At 49.3% G+C, this 27,604-nt stretch overlaps 1 protein-coding gene across 6 annotated transcripts in view; it reads left to right on the forward strand.

The window, feature by feature from the left end:
- Positions 1–27,604, forward strand: part of PFKFB3 (6-phosphofructo-2-kinase/fructose-2,6-biphosphatase 3) — a 116,853-nt gene that overhangs the window by 62,886 nt on the left and 26,363 nt on the right. For 2 of the 6 annotated variants that reach the window (XM_034764383.1, XM_034764373.1), the window contains one exon: positions 756–929. In XM_034764383.1, coding sequence (XP_034620274.1) covers positions 756–929 — 174 coding nt within the window. Of the gene's footprint in view, positions 1–755; positions 930–2,288; positions 2,312–6,149; positions 6,201–7,353; positions 10,270–27,604 lie in introns of those variants that run through there. The other 4 variants (XM_034764392.1, XM_034764408.1, XM_034764401.1 and 1 more) reach the window with 4 other exon arrangements.

The raw sequence follows: 27,604 nt of genomic DNA on the forward strand, positions 1-27,604 counted from the left end.
TCTTTCTTCTTCACTTCCTGTCCTAAACTGCATCGTAGTGTTGCCAGAAGTCAGGCTTTCCCGCCTAGAGGTGGCTGCTTGATCGGCGATGGGTGAAGCAATTCCTGGCTGGGTAGCGTAGATCAAGAGCTTTTGAATCCTTTGACAGCTGCTGTATTGTAGCAATGGGTTCTGCAGCAATAACAAGAGCTAGGCTGTGGTGAGAAAATAAAGCTAGACAAGCACAAATTGCTCTGGTTGTTCTCCTAATATGCTGCATGGGTAACTGTCACTCCCTTTCACCCGGGAATTGTGGGCAGTTCCAGGAAGCAGGTGAGCATAAGCCCTTTGCAGTGGAACTTCCCTGGCTGCTCTGTCCAATTGCCGAATCAGTCGCTCTCATCGGCTAGCTAGACTAGCTCCCTCCTGTGCTTCTTGCTTTTGTGCTCTCCTCTTGCCTATCTGTTTGGGTCTGCGGGAAAGATCTTGAGAAGGAGACTGAAGAACCTTCCTGTTCTAGTTAGCTATCACTGCAAGTCGTGGCCTTTTCTGTGTGCGTAGAACCAGAACGGTTCAGAACGTAGGGTTTTTTCCCTTGGAACGGCTCTCCTGACCTTTGTGTTGCACTTGGTGATCAGGGACATTAATGCATCAAACACACACCATATATGTAGATGGGGTTTTTTTGGGGTGGGGAAATAGAGGAGAATTTAAAATTGCTTTTTTTTCATAACTTTCGCCTTCTTCCTTTTTGTCTTTGTCTCGCTCTAATTTAGGAAGCAAAGAAGGGACCTAACCCGCTCATGAGACGTAATAGTGTTACCCCTCTAGCAAGCCCAGAGCCCACCAAAAAACCTCGCATCAACAGCTTTGACGAGCATGTGGCTTCTTCTTCTGCTGTCCTGCCAGTCTGTATGCCCCAAGAGGTGCCCACGCAGCTGCCTGGACAAGTTAGTCGAATTCTTCTTCTTCTCTTTATTGTTGTTCGCTTCTTGTCGCTTATTAATCCAGGGAGCAACCTTTGATTATTTTAATTATGCTGCTGTCTTTGAGCTAAACTTAGTTACAGTTTACTACCAGCGCCCTCCCTTCTATTAAAAGCACCTAAAATTAACTCGCTGTTCAGTCTCTTGCTTCTTGGGACCCTTGGAAGCCCAGGAAAATCCCAAATCCAGACTGAACTAAGCAACTGTGTTGTTGAAATTTAATATTTCTCTCTGGCCCCATTCGAGTGCCTCTGAACTCCTCTACTGTGCAAGCTTCTAAATGGGTGCATGGTGCTGGTTTGCCCTCTCTCATTCCAGATCATTCATTGGCATCTCCACTCCTTCCTCCTTTGGGATCTAGCTGTCCTTTACTAGACTGGAGTTTAGTTCTAGGTGCTGCAATAAGGGAATCATTCTTGACATGATCTTAATAATGACCTCTGGGAACCTATGCCCTGGCCGCACCTGCTTCCCTTCCCATCACTCTCCCAAGAACTCCAACCTAGCCAGACGTGGGGCAGGAGAACAGCCTATGTTGCCTTTTTGAACGGCAACCCTAATGACCAGCTGTCACGGAGCTGATAAACTGGCTTTGACTCTATTGGCCGTGACTTGATTCGCAGCCTGGCAGGAACCATCTGCTGTGTATGGTTGCACAAATCCCAGGGGGACGCATGGGCTTTCTTGTTCTGTCCATTATAGAGGAAGGAGCTCCTCCAGGAGCACTGTTTCGTGCTTACTTCTCCCCATGATTGCTTGTCTGATATTTAATAGAGTAGTATAGTAAAACTCCTTCCTCCCAGTCAGTTCCCCCCACAATCAAAGATCTGGGGTGCTGGCTACACAAGCACCCATAAAAGTGGGTCTCTTCAGGCCTTAGAAGCAACCTTGGTTATAGAGGAACTCCGTGCCCCCATTAGGGGGTAATAAGAGCATGCTGCCTGGTCTGTCCGCTCTTCCTGTGCCCTGTGGTCCATGTTAATTCCCTGTTGCCCTCTCCACTGTCTTGTAGGCCAGTCCCAAAAAGTAAGGTGGCAAGTTCAAACACTGCCGGGCTGGGATGAATTGCTGGAGGTTCTGGTTGGTGGCTGCTTTGCACTGACATCTGGTTCCCAATTAGCACTAAAGGGGATGGTTAAGGAGGCCTCCAGTTTTGGTGTCCTTCATGCTAGCGCTCCTCCCAATTAACCCTCTGCCCAGATTCGACCTGGAATTGCTCTTTGGTTGGTTGCCTCTTGCTGATTTCAAATGACTCCCTTCCTACGTGCCCTCTGTTACTGACGCCTCTCTTTCCATTTTCTCTATCTCTTTGTCTCTTTGCAGCCTTTGCTAGGGAAGGCGTGTCTGTAAGTATCTTCTTGTGAGTTTTTCCTTTGCGTGTCTCTTACCTTCCAGCTGGCTGTGTTGTTATCTTCTTTGTTGTTGCTGCTGTGAAACTAGATTGAGTTCCGGATTTTAATTCTGTGGCTCCCAAGTCTTCCTTCATTAGGGGGGAATTCATGCATCTTTATGGGGGGGGAAGAGGGGCCATCAGTGGTATTCAAACACTCAAGGGTCTTGGCTCTGCTACTGCTAAACCCCAATCTCTCTTCTTCTAGTCCCCCTCCTGCTCCCTTTCCAACCATTTGGTCAAGGACATTGGAATCTGTTAAGGATACTCATCTGTGCTTGTACCCTCTAATCTGGTTTGTCGTTCTGGTTTGTCCTTCCTTCCTGCCTGGGTGCTGGCTTAATTTCCTGTTAGCTGTGACACTCCTACTTCAGCAGATGTGGTTTAGCAGTGTCTGATTAGAAGGTGGAGAGAGGGACTGCTTTGCCTCTGGTGCAATCAGCCTCCGCCCTCCCCAACCCATGTCTAGTTCGTGCTATTCCCTTCTGGCCAGGGATGGCTTGCATCTCTGGCTCACGGAGAGACTTCCACACAACAATTTTTCCACCTCCTTAGAATGCAACAAGTGGGAGCAACGTTCCCTCTAATTTTTTCCTTCCATGTGCGGAATGAATTTTGGTTTGTGCAACACCAATATCGAGGTGATGTGCGGTTGCGTGCCACCAGTGCGAACAAAAAACCTGAATTGCTGATAAGACATAAGCAGCTTTCTGTACCCTTCTACTAAAGGGTTGCTGAAGCTTCATCTGCAGTTGACCTTGCTATGTATTCATTTTCATAAGCTATATATTATGTATTACTTTTTGCTAAAAAGTAATGCAAGGCCTTGTATCGTTTTCTGTTACAAGAGCTATGTAGATAACTGCCATTTAGCATTTGAATGGTCAGTTTTCTAATTTGAAAGATTATATTATAACACTTTCTGGCTAGGGAATCAGATCATGGCTTTGTCAGGAATTGAATAGGACAACATTGAATCTTTTCCTATGCATCTAGATATAGTGAAGATGTCAAGGCACCAAATCCTGCTACCCTTCTGTATAACCCAGCCAAACGGGGGTGGGCCTATTGCAGAAAGAGTGGGCAGGCAGCAGTGGAGAGAGGCGTCTCTCCCTGCCCTAGCCCTGCATGCCCCATGCTCCCCACCTCACCCATTTACCCCCCACCTCACCTTACACATCCTCTTTGGGGTCCAGGCCCACCTCTGGTTGCGTGGTTCCACTAAGTAATTGCACGGCCCTTGATGCCCTCTTGTGCGCAGCTGCACACCTTAGAGGGAACACAGAGTGGGAGGTTGCACCAAACGAGCTTCCTGGGGAGGATCCTGCTTCAAGTTGCTCCCCTCACCCTAGAAGGATTTTATCTCCTGTCTCAAGGGAGACTGTTTAAACTTGGGCTGAGAGCTGTCGAGTCATGGTATCCATCTACCTGCAAAACTGTGACAAGCCAATCAGGATTTGAGGCTTCTTGGGAGTAGTGTATCCATGTTGGCTTGGTGATGGTAGACAGTAAAGGAGACACCTCCAGCTATGGCCAAGATTATAATTCTTTTATATAGATAGATATAGAGAGAGATTGATCTATCTCATAGAGCTGGAAGGGACCTTGAAAGGTCATTGAGTCCAGTCCCCTGCCTTCATTAGTATGACCAAGTACTGTCCCTGACAGTTTTTTTTTTTATTTTTTTTGCCCCAGGTCCCTAAATGGCCCTCCCTCAAGGATTGAACTCACAACCCTGGATTTAGTAGGCCAGTGCTCACACCACTGAGCTAGCCCTCCCCCCTTCTTGCCACTGTTGTATCTGAGCTTTGAATGAATGGCCCTAACCCCTGCTGCTTTTGTACTCCATACTGTGTGGCTTTCTACGGATCAGTTGCAGAATAACAGAATGTTAGTTCGAGGGAGCCTAATTGGCACATACTGGTGCTCTGTAGTCTGCCAGGGGACAGGTACAGCGTAATGGTGAGAAGGCATCAGTTCATCTTACGCACTATCTGAACAGCCTGAGTCATAGTTAATGTTGCATCTCTGTCCTTGTTTGTTTCAAGATGCTGGGATTTGCTGTTAACTAAAATGAGCAGTATTCGGTAAAATCAGGCAGAATTCAGTTGTGCTTGAACGCAGCAGCTGGAACACAGTGATGAACCTCATTAATTCTTATCATCTCCCTCTCATCTTGTGCTAGTCTAGCTGCAATATCCAATCTAACAGCCTCTGTGTTGTTGGGAAATGGAATGGGTCATGTTAGCAAACCTGGGCACGACATTTTGAAAGATTTTCGTTTGTGGGGAGCTCAGCTCTTGTATGTTGAAGGACAAATGCAGGCTTGTCTTGATTTATGTTTTTGATTTGTCTAGCATGGCATGCACGGCTTCTTTTTCCTTTCCTTACTGCTTGTGAGGGCGCTTCTTAATATTGTCCACGTTGTAATCAAAAGGCACTGAACAGCTTGATGCTGATTGTGCCACTGAAAATGCCCCTTCTGAAGCAGAGGTTCAAAACCTTTTTGGGAGAGTTATCTCAGTTTGCCAGGCCAAGAACTCTGCTGAACCAGCCGGTGCTCTCCAAGTTCTGACAGTAGTTGCAAGAGTAAAGCTTAGGGCAGGCCAGACTCCATTATGGCTTGGAGCTTGCCTTGCTGACTGATTGGTGGCACCTTCATGCTTAGCTCCTTTAAGGTAGGGAAGAGGAACCTAAGGCATTAGGGCCAAATTCAGAGGTGATGTGTAACTGGCATGTTCTTCCAACCCCCTGACTGTATGTTATCTCACCTTAGGCTGACTTAGACACATGTTTATCATCGTACACCCTCCTCCCTGATCCAAATCTCTATCAGCATCTAAGTGACCTCCTTAGCAGCTAGAAGAGAGAGCAACTTGCACCAATCGTAGTCAACCCTGACTTTTACCCCTATTTGGGGATAGATGTTACACTAATGTACACTCCCTGACTCATTTTGTTCATGGGTGTAAATAGGTCTACGGTGGGGCTAATGGCAGGTGCTCAGCTGTTGTCAGTTTGTCGTAGCGCCATTGAAGTCAATGGAACTCTGACCACTTACAACAGCTGAGGATCTTGGAGTGCCTAATGTCCCGTCCTTCTAATTCTAGCTCCCAGAGCCTGAAGCATCAGTGGCTGGGAACCACCATCCTAGTATGGATTGGATTCTTTGTTGTTAATAGGATTGTATACAATATAGCGGGTAATCTAGAAAGCAGGCAAGAAATAAGATCACAGACCAGCAGCCTAGCACCTTTGCTGGGAAGAGACTATAGTAAGTGTTCATCACTGTAGGATCTAGGCCAGGGGTAGGCAACCTATGGCACGTGTGCCGAAGCTGGCATGTGAGCTGGTCTTCAGTGGCACTCTCACACGCCACTGGTCCGGGGGGCTCTGCATTTTAATTAAATTTTAAATGAAACTTCTAAAAACATTTTAAAAACCTTATTTACTTTACATACAACAATAGTTTAGTTATATATTATAGACTTATAGAAAGAGACCTTCTAAAAACGTTAAAATGTATTACTGGCACGCGAAACCTTAAATCAGAGTGAATAAATGAAGACTCGGCACACCACTTCTGAAAGGTTGCCGACTCCTGATCTAGGCACTGGGGAGCAAGTGGGGAGGACAGCTGTTGCCTTTTGACTATAATGTTGCGTGTGTGTGTGTGTGTGTGTGTGTGTGTGTGTGTGGTCTTTTTATTTGTTTTGATCCTGAATGAACTTTTATTAAATCAAATTTAAAGTCTCTCCCCTTCTTTCTTTCCCCTTCACTCTTCACGCTTAAAGACGAACTGTGTATCACTTCCTTAAAGTTTTCTCTTTACTAATATTTCCAAGGTAAATGGCTCAATGCATGCTCTGGCTTCCCTAACCTGACCCTGTCTCTTTGGATAGCAGTGAGAGCATCTCAACCCACTTCTGTATCTTGGTCCATGTTATAAACCCAGCCAGGACCAAGATTTCTGTTGAGAAACTGGTCTCTTTCCCCTTTTCCCTTCCCTGGGATGTTGTGATGTGGAAAACTTGCCAATCACAACAAACCTTCATAGCCCATAACTAGTGGGAGCTGCTCAGTGTTGTGACCACTGCAGAGGGTGTCAGTCTTGCATTGTGACTAGTGTGTGTTTAGCTGTTGAGACTTGCATCCTTTTCACCTCTTTGGCATGGATTAGAAAATGCTTTTCTAGTTGACATTGGGTGTTTACTGGATGTCTTTGCAACAGCAATTCTGAAGAGCTGCAGTTGAGGTCCATAGCTGGATGGTGTCTAGACTTGAGCAGCAATGGAAAACCCTAGTGCTTTTTAGAGACCGTATTGGGGCAAGTGAAAAGTCTGGAGAACTTAATCTATAGTTCACGGTGAGGCAGACTACGGGAAGCCGAGCTCCCTTGCTCCGTTGGAGCAGCCAGTGTGTGCATGTCTCATTCAGCCATCGTGCAGGATAGCACTTCGCATAGGGTTGCTGAAATGAGAACTGGTGGTTCAACTTTACTAGTGCAAATTACTTGGGGTTCAAATATGTGCCAGGAGGTCTGCAGAAACAAAGGAAGACCCAGATCCCGAGTCTCCACCTTCTTGGGCCTTGTGTACCTGTGCAAAATGGGTAGCATTTCACATCCACGCTGCACTGGTGTTGATTACTGTGCTGTATAGAATCTGGCAAGGAACTTACTGTCTAAATACAGACATGACACAAGCGAGGGCCACGAACACAAACAGTAGAGAGCAGAGGGTGAGAGGCAGGCGGCATGCTGATGAAAATCTCCTCTGTTGCTTTTTTGTTTTTTAATCATGGCTGTTCCCTCAGTGGGCACTGTCTGACCTGCCTCCCTAGTAAATGCTTTTTGCAGTGATCCCTACGGTGGCTGTATGTTAGCCTTCCCTTCCCCATGTCCCATCTGCATGTACAGGATGCTGGTGTGTTTCTTGCTGTTTGGTTTCCGAGTTACAGGGCAAATCCAACCCTTGCTTTGCTTTCTTTCTTTGCAAGAACATGAACAGCTCCCAGAAGCAATCATGATTTCTTCAGGGCCGTTGGAAGCCTACAGATGACGCCGATTCCATTTCATCGTCATTTCTGATGTTTGCTTGTATCGTACTCCTCCATTCGACTCGAGGTCGACCCTTGGCTGCTTCTACCATAGCTGTTTGTCTGCCGACTGGACTGTATTGAGTTGGGGGGAGAGAGAGAGAGAGAAGAGCTCATCAACCTGGAAAAAGTGGATTCAACAACCAATCCATAGGCCATCTCTTTTTGTGTCTCCTTGGGTGTTCGATATATCCTAGCAAGCTGTAAAGTGCTTTTAGTGCACTGAGTTGCTGGACTTTATTTTTGTGTGTAAGCGACATGACCTTGTAGAGATGGCTGGTACTGCCCGTCTCCTCCCGTTCGTGTGTATATATGTGGAGGAGACCGGGTGTGCAGAGAAGTCCAAAAGTGGAAGGGTGTCTTTAATTCCTCCGTGCACTGGGCACTCCTTATTGGTACCGGCGATGTCCTGTGACACGCACGCAGCCAGTCTCTTCGCGGCACGTGACCTGACGGCAGAGGCAGTTGGGTGACAGCTTTGGCTGTTCAAGCAGAACTCTACAGCTGCGTTTAACAAAACAACCATTCTATAGCTCTGTAAATATCAAAGGGATCTGCCGGGTGTGTACATCTGCTTCTGAGACAAATGGAATCTGCTTTTAGCCTCGACCTGAGATGCCCTGGCTGAGGGGAGATGGTTTGAGCTACTTGCTGACTTGACGTGGCAGGAAGGCTTGGATTGGGGGGAAGCCCCACCTTCCTGTTGTTTGGATGAGGGTGGGGGAGGGGAGGAGCACAGGCCTATGTGCTCCAAGAGGCGTTTCCTTGTAATTAATCTCCGCACCCTCCACTTCCCAGAGGTTTTTACCCTGCACTTGAGCAGGATTTACTGTTCTAAAGTAGGTGTCTGTGCTAGGCCAGGTGGGTTTGGCAGACACACAACTCTCTTGGGGATGCATGGAGGTCTGACTGTCCGTGAAGAGCAAGTTCTTTTGTGTGTGTGGAAAAATCCACATTCAGAGGCATTTAAACAATAGTTTCTTTTTATAAACTGCTTGTTTTTGCACTTTACATGTGGCAGGGGTGTGACTTCCCCCTTCCCCCCCTCCAATCCTGCCTCTTACAGAAGAAGCCTAGATACTTGGATTCTGTACTGCGTGAGCTGAAAGATTAAGACTGCAAAGCAGTGGGTAGTTACAGTATTAGCGGTGGGGAGGGGAAGAGGGTGGGTGTGAGGTACTAATTTATGGACTAGTCGTAGGGACTGGCCAACTTCCAGTTGTTCTGTATGTGAGTCTCTTCTTGACCGTCCGTTCTGTGTTTGAAGTTAAGGGGTTTAAGCCCAAGAATAACCACTACTGTGTCATTTGTGCAGAAGTTTGTGTGCGCTTGTGTTATCCTTGTACAGGATTTTCTCCCACCCGGCCTCACTCCAGAAGTGGGGAGAGGAGGAGAAGAATATTGAAGTAGTGTCTCGTTTTTCCTTGGCCTGCCAAGCCCTAAATCTTGGCTAGTACCCGTGCTCTCTTTTGACCCCGCCGCATGGTCTCTCCGGTGCGCAAGCGCTGAGCCAAAAAGCAGAGTGGAGCTCAAGCAATACATTATTGTCTTAACGGTTTAAAGTGCAGCTGAATCGTATGCTGAAAGGATGTACCCTCTACAGTCCATTAGCAAAGCGGGCGGGGGTCCGGAGCTGTCAGCGTTGTGCTGGGAGTTCTCCACTCTTGTTCGTTTTATTTCTTCGTATTCGCTCTTGCTTCAGGTAACGGTTAGCAGGTGAGGTTCCTGCAGAGGGGAGCAGAAAGCTCTGGTGAAATGTGGTTACTTCTTTGGAAAGGTGAACCGCAGTGCCTAGTGCTTTAGTCTTGCACAGTGAAAATGCTTTGTACATTTGTACGTTTTAAAGCAGCACCAGGGAAGGGCCGGTAGCGGCTCTCTCAGCCCATATCTGACCATTGAAGATATTTTTCTTGGTGACCTGCCAACGTGAGGTTTGTTTATATACCGCTATTCTTGTAAAGATGAAGTGGAAGAATTTTTTTGTTTTTTGAATAGCTGTGATAAATGCAGAGTTCCCTTTTTGCCTGTGTGTTTTATGTCTGCCATTTAGTTCCTTCGTTTTAGAGAGACTAATTTGTAGAGAGTGAGTGACCTATCTTTTGGACTGCTTCCTGAGGAGTTCAAGTTTCTCCCCCTGCTACGGAAAGATAACGCAGCAAATGCAAACATTTAGGGCCCGTGATCCATTTGACACACACCCAAACTTCAAAACAAACTTTATCTCCCGTTCCGAAAATAACTTCATATTGGTGGGGCCTACAAAAAATGTGAATCTGTCCGAAAAGGAGTGTGTTTAGTTGAAAGGGAAAGTGGTGGAATATCGCTTCAAACCAATCCCCCGAGGCAAAGAGGTGGTGGCTTGGAGGAGGAGTTAGGCAAGCAAAGGGGCTTGCTGGGATTGGTTCTGTCCATCGTGTTCCCCTGGAAACTTGACACCCATTCTCCTATTTCTATAAACAGCAAATACTGGGCATGGACCGTGCCATTATAACACAGGGTGGGTGGGCAGAAGGGGCTAACTGAACCACACCAATGACTTTTTGTTTGTTTGTTTTTGTGATACTTGAATTTATTTTTTTATAATTTTATAGCGAAGTGCTGTTTATTTATTTAATGTATGCTGCAGAGCTTGGAGAGAAGGGTAGGTCTTTTGGGGTTTATTTGATTTTGACTTACGATATGTTACTTGTATTCTGTATATATGTCTGGAATAATTGCCTGAGATGAAAGCTGTGCCAGTTTAAGAACAGGGTATGCCTTTCAGAAATTTGTATATTTTGCAGCTGCTGGACCAATAAAATACCTTGTTGAAATAGACACTGGGCGTGATCCTTCATTTGGCAACGGTATTCTTCTCATTCATGGTTTCCCTGCTGTGCCTAATGCACCGACAAGCACCCCTTGAATACAAATAAAGTTTGACTTACTGTACACGGGCAGATCAACTCCGTGCCTTATGACGTGTGAGCTGCACAGGGGCGACCCGTACAGCGCCCCCTTGTGGTTAGCGAGGTTGTACACCGGCACAAGGGTGTTGTCCATACAAGCTCTGGTGGCGATTGTCACTGAGGGGTATGTCTACACAACAAAGAAAAACCCGTGGCTGGCCCATGCCAGCCAACTCGGGCTGTGAGGCTGTTTCATTGCTGTGTAGTTGTGGGACCCTATGAGGTGGAAGAGTCTCCCAAGCCCAGAAGTCTACACAGAAATGAAACAGCCCTGCAGTCCAAGCCCCGCAAGCCTGAGTCGGCTGTCAAGGGCCACGTGCAGCTTTTTCTTTGCTGTGTAGACGTGCCCTGAGTCACAGTCACTTGGAGAGTGGCAGGCAACCAGCATACTGCAGAATGGTGGGGGCAGTGGACACAGCCAGGGGGCAAATCCAGCCCAGGTGGAAAGCTACTGTGGAATCCTTAGCACCCACGCTGCTCAGAACTTTCAAAGGTGGGCGTCTAAAGTTAGACAGATCCAGACAGATCTTAAAAATCAGACCACTTCTATTTCGGAGTCTAAGGCCTTTTTAAACAGTGGCAACTTCCAGTGGAGTTGACGGAAGCTACTGATGCACAGCACCTTTGTAAATCAGCCCACTTTTATTCAGCTTAAAGTGCAATAGAAACTCCCTGTAAAACAAACAGGAGTGGTCTTGCTATTAGGGTGTGCTTGGTGCTGTATGAGATAAAAATACACAGCCTTCCCCTAAAAATATCACAGTCTGGATGGACATCCCTATGCACTGGGAGAGCAGGAAGAAAGTTCAGTCATGCAGCTTTCCTAGTGGGGTATAGTACATGCTGACTCTGGGTTTAAGAGACTGTCAGACCTATTGGGTTTATTTCTCAGTTGAATAACTAGGACTCACGGCTTAATGGCCCCAGCCTCTTTAAAGAGGTGTCACTAAGACCAATCGCACCCCATGCGCTGCAGGTTTGAATGTGAAATGGATGAATAGTTGCCATCGAGCATGTGTTCAAAGGTGGCTGACGTTTTTGAACTCAAGCCCTCTTTTCTCTTTCTGCGCTAAAAGAAGACAGAGGACGGTCACGCAGTTTTCTTTGGAGACCATCGGCCAAAACAAAAGATAACAGGAACACCGCGGGAGAGAGTTGTTGGTTAACTCCCCTGCAAGGGCTTTTCCTGGTTCAGCAGAACAGTAACCAAAGAATACTTTGTTTCACTTAGGGTGACCAGACAGCAAGTGTGAAAAATCAGGACAGGGGGTGGGGGAGCAATAGGAGCCTATATAAGAAAAAGACCCAAAAATCGGGACATCTGGTCACCCTAGTTTCACTGAGGAGATCCCTCCCCATCTGGGGCTTCGTTCTGTTTCCTTTGACGTGGGTTGGCAAACCTCCTGTTACTTTGAACAGGAGAGGTTCAAGTCCTTAGCTGTGCTGTTACAGAGAGGCCTGAGCAGCCAAGTTCTGGTTCCAGCTTCCCCACAATGTGGGGGCATCGGGTTGGGCCTTTGGGCAGACGGGAGCCAGTTGCAAAGGTTGGATGTGGCTATGAATGTCTCCACAGTCCAGAAGGGTTTAAACCCAGTTGGTTCGGGCTCATCTCTGTTAATTAACCCTTTGGCTGACGCAGCACAGGCCCCTGCTATACCTACGAGCTGCTGCACCCCATAAATAGGCTTTGCAGAATGGGTCAGTCCAAGTCAGGCTTCAGCCTCCGCCCCTCCTAACTGGGCTGGTTTAGAGCAGCTCTAACCTCGCTTTTTGAGACGGGCCAAACGGCAGCATGTTAATGCTTTGGTTGTAGTCTAAATCTCTGAACTTTTGGAGGGTTCTGCATTTTATAAACCCCCACTCCAGAACACACCACATCCACACTCCTGGATTAAAGCAATCCAGGGTCCTAGGCATACTGCAACACAGATCCGCCTGGGGCTTCACTCCTGCATTGCGGCCTTCCCCCCCACTTGGAGTGGTGGTGGTGGTAGGGCCAGTAGCATGGGAGGGAGGGATCCTCCCTGTGGGGTAGCAGGAAGGTCCCCACTCAGAAGCAGAGGAAGCAGCAACCTGTCTGCTTGGCTGGGGTGGGCTGGGTCTCCTGCAAAACATCCCAGCAGAAGATTGTGCATGGTGGTTTGTGTCATGTTTTCTAAGATCCTTGGTGTCCTACTAGCCTGCTCCTGTGAGTGGGGGAAGCAAATGGGTGATTGCTTCTCTTTCCCACTTTCTGTTGGCAGGTGGGGTGGGTTGGCAGGGACTAGTTCCCAAAATTCCCCTTCAAAAGAGGGTTAACGAGCTGTTCTCCGTGAATTTTTGTTTGCTTGTTGAGGAGCCAGTTGACAGGCCTACTTCCTACTCCAACTCTCCTGGCAGGCAGGTGACTTGTCCAGCCCCTGATCCCAACCTTACGACTGTAGCAACAGCGTCCAGAAACTCACTGGACAAGACTTCCGAGAGTGCACTGCCGCAGGACAAAACCCTTAAAATCAGAGCCCCACAGGGCACTGGGCCATTCAAAGATCCTCAACCGGGATAAACTGAAGGCAATAGAGTTGTGTCAGTGGAGCTACGTGGATTCACACGAGCTGAGGATCTGGGACCCAGTTTCTGCTGAAGAACTCTGGGTCACTAGGTCTCGTAGCCAGCCCCCAAACCAATGCAAGGAGGGAGCAGGCCAGTCAGTCACCTTTGGAAGAAGCCAGAAGGAGGAGGTCTAGAGGGGGTCTGCTCCTGAAGCTGAGGAGGGAATGGGGGAGGAGATGGTGAGTCAGCCAAGTAAAAACCCAGAAGTCGTGAAAAAGAGGAAATCCCAGTGTTCCCGCTCCATGAGGGTCCACAGCCCGGTAGGGGATGCCCGGGTGGCTCTGGGCCATGGGAAAGGGGGTTCCTCCTGGTTGGATAAGTATCCAAACTTTGGACTGTTCCTACAAAGCTAACCCTGAACCTTGCTCATTTATTCATGGTCCCGGGCCACAGCATTCCAGGTGGAGTTTACAATCCAGGCATAGTTTCCTTGTTTTCTTTAATCAATGCAGTTTTCATCCAGAGGTTGTGGACCCCCTTGGGGAGGGAACATCGGGGCACTGCAGAAACCACCATCCCAAGGGCTAAACTGTGCTCTGTTACCTCCATTAAACTCAGGGGAGCTGCTGTGGATTTACTCTGAGGTAATGGAGGGCAAAATCTGCCCTCAAGTGATAAACTCCTTGGGCCAGATTGTCAGCTGGTGTAAATCAGTGTAGCACCATTGAAGTTAATGAAGCTAAGCCAGTTTTCACCAGCTGAGGAGCTGGCCTCTTGCATAGAAGCTTAAACGGGCCCAGAGACCAAACTCCCCAATAGACACCAACTCTCCATGCACGTTTGAAGCACCCTGGCAGAAGGTGATGTGGGGATGGCAGGGAACTTGCCCCTGTTACCTGTTCTGTGCCTAAATAGGACCATGGTCTCCAGCTTGGGACACCAGTGGAGGGAGGGAGGGAGGGAGGGAGGGAGCTGTCCTGAAAAAAAAAAATTTTCGCTCGTATGTGTTACCTAAAGCTAATAATAGCCATTAGCCATAACATATGAACACGCTGCCTCCCCTGTTTACCAGACAAGCAGGAGCTGTGCAGAAAGTCCAGATAGCATTGGCCTTGCTCTGCTTACCCAGATAAGAAGCTTGCTTGCATAAGCATAACTTGGATCAGGGTATTTTCAAGGCTATCAGGAAATTTCTGCTGCAGTGAAGTCTCTGGTACATCGGTCTCCGTGTTATACCGGTCACTGCCTGTCATGCATGTTAAGGTTCATGAGACATGTGTGACAGCATCGACAACCAATTTCTGCCTTTGCCAATGGGCTTACTCCAACAGTGCCCAACTCATGAGGAAGCCACCATAGAAAGGTCTATGTGTTAACCCCATGGTGGCTGGAGATTCCAGTGCCAGCCAGGGATCTAGTTTTGCTACTGGAGGATACATGCCCTGTTGGCTCTAAAGCAAGTCATCTACTCGGGAAGGAGAAGAGGCCACCGGAGCTTCTCATCTCAAAAGAGACCTCTTACCAAGGTGCTTTGGTCTGGCCTGAGAGCCCTCAGCTCCTGCACATGTGCAGCACACGGGTGTGTTACGAAGCATCCACCCCCCCACCCCCCCGACTCAGTTCTTTGTGCGGTACATTTTGTACCTTTGCAAAGAGGAGATGTTCCTCCAGGCAGGGCAGGTTTAAAGGTTACTCCTGACAGGAGGCTCTTTTCTCTGCTCTTACCATCTAATCCTCGCCCGTTCACCAGTCTCTGCAAGCTACTCCAGGAGTAGCAAAGCCACGGAACTTGTGGGTGCGGCTACAACAGAGATCCCAGCTGAGCCAGTTCTGCAAGGCGTCACAGCAAGTAGAGCTACGTTTGTATAACAAGGAAAGGATGAAATCAAAGGAGTGAACCTTTATGGTGCAACAAGCGAGCCCTCCAGAAGTACGTATTGCTTAGACTGAACACAGGCACTCAAACCCCTCACACTTTAAGAAATTGGAGAGAGGCCCAAGGAGAGCAACACAAATGAGAAAAGGTTTGGAAAACGGGGCATGTTTAGTCTTGAGAAAAGAAGAATGATGGAAAACCTGGTGGGAGGGATAGCTCAGTGGTTTGGCCATTGGCCTGCTAAACCCAGGGTTGTGAGTTTAATCCTTGAGCAGGCCATTTAGGGAACTGGGGCAAAAATCTGTCTGGGGATTGGTCCTGTTTTGAGCAGGGGGTTAGATTAGATGACCTCCTGAGGGCCCTTCCAACCCTGATAATCTATGATTCTATAACAGTCTTCACATATGTTAAGGGCTGTTATAAAGAGGATGCTGACCAATTGTTCTCCATGTTCACTGCGGGTAGGACAAGATATAATAGGCTGAATCTGTAGCAAGGGAGGTTTAGGTTAGATCTTTAAAAAAAAACTTTTTAACTATGAGGGTCGTTAAGCTCTGGAACAGGCTTCCAAGGGAGGTTGTGGAATCCCTGGCACTAGTGAGTTTAAAGAACGGGATAGATAAACAGCTGTCAGGGATACTTAGTCCTGTCTCAATGCAGGGGGCTGGACTAGATGACCTCTTGTGGTCCCATCCAGCCCCACGGTTCTAGATTCTATGCACCTCTCGGCTGAGGGCGTGGAACAAGTTTTTGGGGTTTGACTTCTATGGCAAGGAAAAAAGGTAAACTTGGCTAAATTTTTTGGCTAGTAAAGGAGCAAAAAAATTAGCCATCAACATGGACATTACCATCAGGTGGTTCCTGCAACCTAGTGCAGGGAGGAGCTAGTCCCTCTCTGCTATGCAGCTCTGGTGAGACTGTGCTTGGAATCTGGCTTTCAGTTCTGGCCACCCAAATACCAGCAAGATGTAGACAAACAGGAGGAGGGAGTGACAAGAGCTCCAGTCAGCGTTGCTGAGGGCCCGAAGGGATTGATTTCTGAGGGAAGAGCAAAAACGTTCCAGGAGATGGCTAGAGCTTAGCTAAGCATCGCACTAAGATAGGCTGTGATTAAACAAGCTGCAGTTTCCAGTCACACCTGGTGTTTTAACCACCCAAAGTTCAGGACTGATTTGATCTTAGATCTTAGAGCTTGGAGACACCAGCCACACAATCCGGATCCAAGTTTGGATCCCAGATGAAACCCCCTTCAGCAACGTCAGGGCCATGGTGTTGAGATCCAGTGTGTGTGTGTGGGGGGGGGCGGTGAGAGAGAGAGAGAGCGCAGCAAGGAGTTATTTAGTGTGCACCGAGGGGATATAATTGGAAATTAAGGAAAGGAAAAATGTATTATTTGAATTGTGATTGGCCCTAGCAACCATAGTTATGGCCTGGGACCCCATAGTCCAAGATGCTGAACAGAAAGACTGTCCCTGCCCCAAGGAGTTTGCAATCTAAGTGTAAGACAAGTGACAACGGATGGCTACAGACAGACAGACTGGAGAGCACAGGGAAAGCCTGAATAGCAGGAAAACGCTCTCCTGGCATGAGATGTCTTAGCCTGTAAAACAGCCTCTCAAGGGAGTGGTTGAAGACCCATGAGTTTTGGACATTTAAAACTAGGTTGGACAAAGCCCTGGGGAATTAACTGTTGGACACAATGTTGCATTGGCCCAGTGGGATGGATGAGAAGAGCCAGTCTCTAATTTCTATGCTGTTTTGCAAAGGAATGATCCCTGGAAGAGCCTTGTAAACACAATCAGCTGTTTCCTGAAGCCCGGCACTGATGCAGCAAGTTGTCGGTGACTGAACTTGCGGGCAATAAACTATATCAGCCACTTGGCTGCTTTCCCTTTGTGCCTCTGAAATATTGTATGGCGCAGGGGCTGGCCTGCTCTCTGTTGAAAGCAATTAGCCATGAGGTAAGGGATGATGGCTTATGTCAGCTATGGAGACGCATTTCATGGCAAATCCCTAGCCGTGCTCTGTCTGACTTATACTGTAAGCTCCTGGGGGCAGGGGATCTACCCATTTCTTTCGCTGTTAATCAGTGAACGCTATTGGCACTGTGAGAAAATCACTGCCAGTACAATAAATGCAACTGCTTTGCTGGTGGTATCCTGCTGTTGTTATGATGCCTTCTCCCTCCATGCAGCGTGGGACGATTTATCGAACATATAGGAGCGGATCCTGAGCTGGTGTAAATCAGTATAGCTCATAAGACCATCGGAACGGCCATACTGGGTCAGACCAAAGGTCCATCTAGCCCAGTATCCTGTCTTCCGACAGTGGCCAGTGCCAGGTGTCACAGAGGGAATGAACAAAACAGGTAATCATTAAGTGATCAGTCCCCTGTTGCCCATTCCAAGCTTCTAGCAAACAGAGCCTAGAGACACCATCCCGGTCCATAGGCGCTGACTTTGTGGGTGCTCTGGGGCTCTGCACCCACTGGCAGCCAAGCTCCCCGCCCTGCCCCGCCTCACCTCCTCCGCCTCCTTCCCTGAGTGTGCCACGTTCCTGCTCCTCCATCTACCTTCCAGCACTTGCCGCGCCAAACAGCTGTTGCAAGCTCCAGGAGGGAGAGGGGAGGAGTGGGAATGTGGTGCGCTCAGGGAGGAGGTGGGGAAGAGGTAGGGCCGAGACGGGGATTTGGGGAAGGGGGTTGGAATGGGGATGGGAGGGGGTGGGATAGAGGTGGAGTCAGGGCGGGGCCGGGGGCGAAGTGGGGTTGAGCACTCACCAGTGCCAGAAGAAGTCGGCGCCTATGACCCGGCCCATTGTGGCTAATAACCATTGATGGACTTATCCTCCATGAATGTATCTAGTTCTTTTTAAAACTCTGTTATAGTCTTGGCCTTCACAACATCCTTTGGCAAGGAGTTCCACAGGTTGACTGTGCGTTGTATGAAGAAATACTTCCTTTTGTTTGTTTTAAACCTGCTGCCTTTGGTGACCCTAGTTCTATTGTTATGAGAAGGAGTAAATAACACTTCCTTATTTACTTTCTCCACAGCAGTCATGATTTTATAGACATCTATCCTATCCCCCCTTAGTCATCTCTTTTCCAAGCTGAAAAGTCCTATCTTATTAATCTCTCCTCGTATGGAAACCGTCCCATAGCCCTAATCATTTTTGTGGCTCTTTTCTGAACCTTTTCCAATTCCAATATATCTTTTTTGAGATGGGGCGATCACATCTACATGCAGTATTCAAGATGTGGGCGTACCATGGATTTATATAGAGGCAATGTGATATTTTTGTCTGATTATCTATCCCTTTCTTAATGATTCCCAACATTCTGTTCGCTTTTTTGACTGCCACTGCCCATTGAGTGGATGTTTTCGGAGAACTCTCCACAGTGACTCCAAGGTTTCTTTCTTGAGTGGTAACAGCTAATTCAGACCCCATCATTTTATATGTATAGTTGGGGTTATGTTTTCCAACGTGCATTACTTTGCATTTATCAACATTCAGCTCCACTAAAGGAAAGGGTGCTGCATTAGTTACCTAGCTCAGGATCTGGTCCGTAATAGTGCAACAAATCAGTGGCCACCTAGGGGTTCACAATTGTTCCTATGCTACATGTTTGGCCATTCAAAACTTCATGGCAGCAGGACTAGCACTCGAGTCCTTCTGCTCCGGAAGCACAGACATCTAGCACTTAGCTGTCATTGTGGCAGGTGCCATACAAACCTGGCATTTAGAGAGAGTTAAAGGAGAATCTCCATCAGCTGTTAGTGCTAGGTGGCCTATGACACACAGTTGAGCAGTGCCGCTGCTGGCCAGCAGAGGGGACTGCTACAAATGCACAATAGTAATAATGATAAATCGGGGCCTGATTCTGCAGTCTTGCGCCATGTACCACTGACTCCCATCCACTCCGTGTGAGTGAGAAATGCCTGAGTTGGGAGGGAGAGAGCCTATAGCTAGCTGGATCCGAGTCAGCTTACAGACTGGAGGAAATTTGTCCCTTGTGTGGTTACACCGCTGATTCTGAATGCCCTTCCCCAAGGCCCTAAAATAAACAAGATGGCCGACAAGAGAAGCAAAACAAACCAGCAAGTCCTGGGCTGTAAGCGCCCCTTCCCCCGACTCCTGTGTTTGCAAGGCACAGGCAGGCGGCCCTGTAATATTACGATCAGCAGCTTTGAACGTGACCTTTGGTAACCTATGCTGTGGGCCAGTGGAGCTGAAATAGGATGAAGTCAGACAGAGGGGTTAGAACAGAACAGCCAGACAAAATCTAACTGCTGCTCCCCGGCGCATCCCAGCCTCTCCCAGAAGGGTCCAGCGAGCCTGGAGAAGTGGAATAACTGTTGCTGAATGCCCCCACCCCCCCGATCCTACTCCACAAATCGTTGGGATTCTGATCCCGACTTGGCCGCTCCCAAGACCCAGCCAGGAAGAGTTGAGCCAACGCAACAGGCAGTGAGCGCCCCACACGTCTTGTCCTGGCAGATGCCATCACGCTTCCCACAAGCTGCCCATGTGTAGCAGCACACGGAGGCGTACGGCGCTGGTGTTTCATAACATGTCTGCCTCTGAGGTGTCGCTTGGAGGAGTACAAACAGTGGCCCTGCGATAGATAGTTTGGACAGGTTAACTTTTTTTTGGCGGGGGCAGAAAGTAAAGGTGTAGCCACGGGTGGGCTGCGGGCCACCCACTTAGCATATGGGCCCACCCAAACATAGCTCCTTCTCCCCATGTTGGGCTGGCTCCTTGGGGCTCGGGGACCAGAGCCCAGCTCCTTCTGCCCTCTGGCTCTGTGGAAAAATTGTTGATTTTTTTTTTTTAATTTTCAGGGGTCTCCCCTGTCACATTTTTACTTTCCCTTAACCCCCCCACCTCCCATTGGAAAAAAAGGAAAGGGAAGAGAATACACTAGAAAGAAAGTGGGAATTTTCCCACTAGTGCAAACAAATTATAAACATTTTGAAGAATGTTAAAGCTTTTTCCCCCAAATATTTTCATTTCCAAAAATTAATGATTTGGAGACAGGAAATTTCATTTTTCAATTAGAAGTCAAAAAACCCCTTGCCATCCAAAAAAATTCCCACCAGCCCTACTTGTGAGAGCAGAATTAGGCCCATTATTTCATCCGAAGACGTGAGGTTTTTACTCACGAAAGCTTATGCCCAAATAAATCTGTTAGTCTTTAAGGTGCCACCAGACTCCTTGTTTTTATTTCAATACTGGTTTCCCTACCTCATAACAGAAAGGAGTTCAGAGACTGGCAGTGAAAATGATCAGAGCCAGGGGAAGATTGCTGGAGGGAGGGAGAGATTGACAAGATTGGTACCATTTAATTTAGGGAAGAGATTGATGTAGCGGTGTAGAGGAAGTGATTCAGGCACGCCTAGCTGTGGTTTCATTCAACCCATCCTGGCTTTCAAGGGCCAGGCAGTGAAACAAAAGGCAACACATTTCAAACTGCTAACAGCTGCTAACTGGGCTGTGAAAGTCATTTTCACAAGATAACACTCAGGCCTGGAGCTTAGTTGGATTAACAAAAGGTTCAACTAAGGAGCACATCCACAATTAGAAAAGGGATAGAAACCTTCAAGCTTCAGGGCATGAGCCAACTGATAGCCTGAGATAAAGGAAAAGTTTCCTCTGGGCATCTCATTCATTACAGGGTTCCTTGCATGTCCTCTTATGCTGGCTGCTGTGGGAAATGGGACACTGGACTAAGCAGAGTGTTGCTCTGGTGTGGCAATTCCTCTGTTCTTATTCCTGGAGAAGAGACAGAACCAAAGCCTTGAATTCCAGCCCCCCAACTTGGAAATCCACATCCAACGGTGCTGGAACAATGTGTATAGTGCTGAGAGCCTTGAACCAAACTGTAAACCCTGTATGTGATGGAAACCACTTCAAGCCAGGGGGTGCGGCAGCACCCGCAGCACACACCCCCCCCCCCCCCCCGCACCTTTCGTTCCAGCACCTCGGTCAGGGGTTCTCGCAACAAATTTTTTGTTCCAACTCTCACCGGTGGCCGCACTGACTTTTTTTTTTTCTTCATAAAATACTTAATTAACTTTAGGAAAAACAATTAAATATGCAGATTCACATCCAAATCATTAACAACAACAAGGAGTCCTTGTGGCACCTTAGAGACTAACACATGTATTTGGGCAAATCATTGTAATGTATACGTGTAGGGTTTTTTTGGCAGACTGTAATAGGTCCTAGCCGGGGCTCGACCCTTCCAGGCAGGAGGGGAGCCACACCAACTCGCTACTGTGGGAACAAGCAGTCAGTTAGTCCCGAAGCTCCGGCTCTTTGGTGCAGGACCGGAGCGACCACAGTTAAAGCTCAGGCCCTTGACTGCAGGGAGCTGAGCAAGCAAGCAGTTCAGAAGCCCAGGCCCTGGATCAGGGCGGGGCAAACACAGTTAAGCTCAGGCCCTTGTTTGCAGGGGCTGAGCGAGCAAGCAGTTCAGAAGCCCAGGTCCTGGATCAGGGCGGGGCAAACACAGTTAAGCTCAGGCCCTTGTTTGCAGGGAGCTGAGCGAGCAAATAGTTCAGAGCCCCGGCCCTGGATCAGGGCGGGGCAAACACAGTTAAGCTCAGGCCCTTGTTTGCAGGGGCTGAGTGAGCAAATAGTTCAGAGCCCAGGCAAGGCACGCCTAGGCTTTCTGTAGCCGAGTGTTGGATGAGGGGGAAGCCTGCCACCCGTGAGCGGGGGTGGCAGGGGGGAACGCAGGCCCACCCACTCCACTGCGTTCCATCCCAGGGCCCTAGCAGCGGTTACTGCCGCTGCTGGTCAGTGTGGTATCCAGACCGCAACACACTGACATAGGCTCACACTCGGTTGCAGCCGGACCGGGGTCGGCTACCCCCGGGCTACTTCCACGATCCCCCTCAAAGCCTACCTCGTTCGTCGCGCCGGGCTCGGGCCAGTCCAACTACATGGGCTCTTCTCTGCCAGGGCTCGGTGGCAGGTCCGGTAGCTCTGCCGGGAAGTCCGGCCAACGGTCCTCAGGCGGCTCCTCTGGGTAGCAGCAGGGGCGAAGGGGTTCGGGTACAGTCTCACCCTCAGGGTTGGTGGGGTGGGGTTCCCAGGGATTCTCCCAGTGACGGGAGCAGGCGGGCTCCAGTGGCTCCTCCTCGTAGCGGGCCCGGGGTAGCTCGGGCCAGGTAGGGTCCAGGCCTCGGTCTCCGGCGGCCTCCTGGCCAGGAGCTCCCGGCCGCACGTCTGCTCCCTGCGGTGGCTGGCCGCCAACTGAGCTCTGGCGGCCGGCCTTTATACTTCCTGTCCCGCCCCTTGACTTCCAGGGGGCGGGGACAGGCGGTGGTGGTCCCACCCACTCTGGTGCCTGCACGTGGGCTCCCTCTTCTGGGCAGGAGGGGAGCCACACCGACTCGCTACACAGACTCAATAACAAAAATAATGCTGCCTGTAGACCAGACAGTAAATGTGAAAAATCGGGACGGGGTGGGGGGTAATAGGAGATTATATAAGAAAAAGACCCAAAAATTGGGACTGTCCCTATAAAATTCTGACATCTGGTCACCCTAGCTGCCTCCCGCTTTGGCCCCCGCATCCAGGGCTTAGTGAGTCCTGGGGCTTGCTGTGAAAAGGGATAGTTGTATATTTGTTAATATCACAGCACACTTAGTAGCTACCTGGGAGGCTCTGGAAAGTGATCAGTGATATTAACAGACATACAACTATCCCTTTTCACAGATAGCTAGTAGGTCTGCTGAGAAAAGTGATACTTGCATGTTTGTTAATATCACTTTTCTCAGCAAGCCCCAAGAACCCTTTAAGCCCTGGATAGGGGGGTCAAGCGGGGAGGTAGCAGGGGCCAGAGGCGATAGTGGGATGGATGCAGGGCCGGGGGAGGCAGCGGGGGTGATGGGGATGAGGCCAGGAAGGCAGCAGGATCCTGGGGGTTGGGGGGGGGGGGATGGATACAGGGCTGTGGGAGGCAGCGGGGTCCAGAGGCGATGGGGATGAGTCCCACTGTCGCGTGGCCAGAGCCATGGCCTGATGTCTGCCAGGACCGGGCCTCAGTGCCCGCAGCCACAGCCAGCGCTCGATGCTGTGCGGCCAGGGTCAGGGGTCAACACCCAGGGCCAGCTCCCACCACTCCGTGGCCAGAGCTCGGGCACACAGCTGGGGTCAGCGCCTGATGCCATGCAGCTGGGGCAGGGGATCAGTGCCAGGGGCTGGGGCTGCGTGGCTGGAGCTGTGGGTCGGCACCTGCTGCTGCTGTGCAACTGGAACCAGGGGCAGGAGGCCGAATCATAGAATTATAGAATCTCAGGGTTGGAAGGGACCTCAGGAGGTCATCTAGTCCAACCCCCTGCTCAAAGCAGGACCAATTCCCAACTACAACATCCCAGCCAGGGCTTTTCAAGCCTGACCTTAAAAACCTCGAAGGATGGAGATTCCACCACCTCCCTAGGTAACCCATTCCAGTGCTTCACCCTCCTAGTGAAAAAGTTTTTCCTAATATCCAACGTAAACCTCCCCCACTGCAACTTGAGACCATTGCTACCATTGAGAAGCCCCGTAGCTGGAGGCCAGGGCCACCTGGCCAGAGCCGGAGGGGGGAGGGGGGCGGTCAGTACCCGCTGTCCCACGGTTGGAGCCCAGGCCCAGATGGCCAGGTTCCTGAAGTCCCACTGCTGGAGCCTGCTGCCCAAACCCCCTCCCGCCAAGGTGGGTCAAGAACCCACCTTGCTCCTGCAGCGTTGTGCCCCACCTCTCTCCAGAAGTGGCACATCCAGGAGCAACAAGGAGGGAGGGGAAAGAGGAGGGGGAGGGGAGGATGCTTTGTGCCCTCCCCACCCCGCCAATCACTGCACAGGAGGCTGTCACGGCTGCACCAAAAGTGTCTGTGGCAGCCACGGTGGCTGCATTTGAGAAACATTGACCGAGGTCCCCATCTGAGTTTTGTGATTCAGATTCCTCTCTGCTTAATACAAAACCTGAATTACAGGGCTAGCGGTGCTCAAACACACACAGGCTGTATCGTGAAGGAGGGCCAGTGCTCAGGGCGCTGTGCAGGCACTTAGGAGACCTGAGTTCTGCTGCAGACTTCCTGGGTGATGTTGAGCAAGTCTGTGGCATGAGGCTGCTAGAAATGCCCTATTTCAGGGGGGTGTTGTGAAGCGAACACCGTTAAAGGATGTAAGGTGCCCAGATACTGTGGTCCTAGGAGGCTCTAAGTACCTTAGATAGATACATGTGCCTTTAGTCAGTCACTCAGACATACCACCGCTAATAATGCAACGGTTTCCCCTCTGCCATGGGATAGGGTGACCAGATGTCCCGATTTTATACGACAGTCCTGATTTTTGGGTCTTTTTCTTATATAGGCTCCTATTACCCCCCACCCCCTGTCCTGATTTTTCACACTTGCTGTCTGGTCACCCTGCGTAGTTACCTTAGGCCTTACCCACCGCATTGAGTGGTGTTTATTAATGCTGTGATCTCTTGGGACTTAAAAAAAAAAATCACGCTTGAGACCGCTGAAGGCAAAGGGAAGATTGTTCCATTTGCACAGAGAGGGGGCCCTATTGCATGGGCTTGAATCTATATCGACTGTACAGAGAGGGAAAGAAAAGGAAACTACCAGGAAATTCCAAATGTGGGGAAAACAGGGAGGGCGTTAGCGAGCCTGTGGGCTCTACATGATGAGTTACGAGGGGGAAGTGAAGTCCTTGGTATCTTTTCACACACCCCTTAACCGCTCTGGCAGAGACAGAGGTTGGAATGTATCAAGAGAACATCAGCATCCCCCGCCCACCTAATGTGCAGCCATGAAAGGGTTAATGGATGCTGAACCATCCTTCAGGGAGCTGGCCCGAATAGCTGGGCCCGCTTGTTTCGCTGCTGCGTTACCTTGGCGACTGGCTGGAGCAAGGGCGAGGAGGACAACTCCTGCCTTCACAAAGGGGGCGTGGGGCGGAAGGGCCTGGATTCTAATTGGATCTTGGGGGAGATCAGGCGATGCCTCGCTGCAAGATGCTACGCGAGGTGGAGAAGAGAAACCACGGACACAGGGGATTTGCATGCAGGAAAGAAACAGGCTGAAGAATGGAGCTCTGCCCTAGTTAACTAAGGGGTGTGTTTTAAATCACACCACTTACTCCCTGTTACACTGTCAATGGCCTACGGGGAGGGCAGTGGGGGAAGGGAGGGCATAACTCCACACCATCTCGGTTCTCAACCCGGAAGTCTTAAAGGGCCATCTTAGTCTTGATGAATGGCATTAACTCTCCAGAGCCCTCACGGGGGGGCTTGTCGTGTGTGCCCACAGAATTGTGCTTGCTGGGTCCTAAGGAAGTGGCACCTTCCGCCTGCAGGCATTGAAAGAGTTAAAAAAAATCCCTCTGATCGTATACAGGGGCACTGGAACAATGTGTATAGTGCGGGGTCTGAGAGCCATTGAATCAAATTGTAAACCCTGTATACGATGGGAACCACTTCAAGCCAGGGGCTGCAGCTGCACCCCCCAGCACTCCTTGTTCCAGCCCCTCTGATCGTACAGAGCAGTTTCTTCAACATGCCTGAAGTTCAGCTTGCTACAAAGTATTTCCAATCCGCTCTGGTTCTTTACCTGGCTACAGCTAGAACTATTTCTAGCGTTTCCCAAAATAAAATTCCCTTCCTAACAGGAGGTCTCGCTTTCCAGCAGGACTAATTATAGAGCAGGTCAGTCCCGGTCGTGGTCCTGTAGAGCATGGGTTCCCCGGCTTTTTCCTAGGGCAGGCCCTGGCTCAACAACGATGCCACACTTCCCCGCCGATTTGCAATCGCTCCGACCTCCTTCCTTCCCACGCCTAGGTGCTGGAACGAGGGGTGCTGCTGCACCCCCTGGCTTGAAGTGGTTCCCATCATATACAGGGTTTACAGTTTGGTTCAATGGCTCTCAGCTCCCACACTATACAAATTGTTCCAGCACCTCTGCTCCCACGGGCAGTTGGCTAGTGTCCCTGGACAGACACAGCAATTGCCCGCATGGAACCGTAACATTTGGCCGGAATGGAATGTATTGTTATCTTGCTCTTAATGCAATAAAAACAAAGCAGCATCGCCCAGGACCGTGGGACAAACCAGCTCTCTGCAGACCACCAGCAAGTGCTCCGCAGTTCTGTTCTGAAGGGTAGCGTCCCCACTACGCTTTTCGACACCCACACAAACAAAACGCATCCCGCCCCTGCAAAGACGTCCCCCTGCCTGTTCTGAGGCAGAATATGAGTACAGAAACCCGGCGTGGCTTCGCTACAGCAGGTAGCTCCAGTGAGCGCTCCAGCCCCGCTAAACGGGGGGGCAAGAACATTTCAGAACAACCATTGCGTTACACAGCGGGATTGGATTAGCAGCACAGAGTGATTGGATTAGCCGCTGCTGAATTGTTGCATGACTGCCTCAAGCATCAACATCCCTTGGGTCAGCTAGTTAGAGTTTAGCTGGAGTTGAGTTAGGGCTAAAGTGAAGATGTATCCTCGGCGGCCACACGCTAGAGGTGGATTTTGGGAGGCATAGAGCACAGCCTAACCCTAGAGACGAGTGACTATGCAGCCAGTGGGACAAAGGAGAGATTGAACCAGAGAGATCCTTTCTATGCCATGATCTCCAAGGAAGTGTGACAAAGATTCCCATACACGATCAGGAATCATAAAGGATGTCTCAAAGAGTGAGGATGAAAGACGGTGCTGGACTGTAGGAGAACGGAGAGTGATGGCAGAGGTGGCCTGTTGCAGGAATGTCACAGCAGATCAATCCCCAAACACAATGTGTGTAATGCTCTCCTGGGTGTATCATACCCACTGACAGATGCTCCACAGGCCTGTCTTTTCACTACACTTTGGGAACACTTGGCGAGCTTGTCCCGCCAATCAAACGCCTAGTGAATTTGACCAAAATCGATGGAACTAAAATGTATGCCAATTAAACTATTTTATGTTTCTAAAGTTCACCCAAAGGCCTTGAGTCAAAGCCCAGGGTAACTCATGCCATTCATTTCCATTGCCTTTGGATCAGGTCCTCTGAGACCATTTCATAACTTGCCCCTTTTCCTTGGGGACAACCAGACCCAAGGCCAAGCACACAACTAGAGATGGGCTAGTACGTCTTTTCTAATTCTAGCTTCTGTGAGTCTGTAGGCAAGATAGTTGATTACACAGAAAAACTAGCCTAGGTCAAACGAGTTGGTGATCCCAGCTCAGTTCCTAGCAAACACGTAGCTATGAGACAGAACCTACCAACCCATTTGAGTCCCTAGTTAAAGGGTTTTAGAAGATCATTTGTTGGCAGTCTTAGAAGACTCAGTACAAGCTTCCCTACTCATCATTATTGTCCAAGGTCCAAAAATTGCATGGACCTTGTTGAATGGTTGGGCTACAGATCAGCATAGATCCTGATGGGAGAAGCTTGCATTGTGGCAGCCAGTTCTGCTTTTGGATAAATAGAAGATCTCAGTTTAATGGATTTTTAATGCCAGTCCTGGTACCAGTGTTAAATTCATGTTCAAATCCACAGCAATGGAGCGTGTCACAGGCGGAGCATCTGGCCCAGACAAATGGCTGTGACCAAAAAGTATCACTGAAGTTTAGACACCAGCAGAAATGATAATCATGATCGAGTGAAGAAACACCACCCTGGATGAAAGTGCTAGAACATGTGCAACCAAAAATCCAGATGTTCCCAGAAGCAGTTTAAATCCCAGAGGTAAGGCTGTGATTTTGGTCAATAGAGGGACTATTTCCAGATATGGGCGTTGCCTTTTCACTGCTCTGTCTACCAA

This window comes from Trachemys scripta, chromosome 1, assembly GCF_013100865.1.
Source record: "Trachemys scripta elegans isolate TJP31775 chromosome 1, CAS_Tse_1.0, whole genome shotgun sequence".
Classification (NCBI taxonomy): Eukaryota; Metazoa; Chordata; order Testudines; family Emydidae; genus Trachemys; species Trachemys scripta.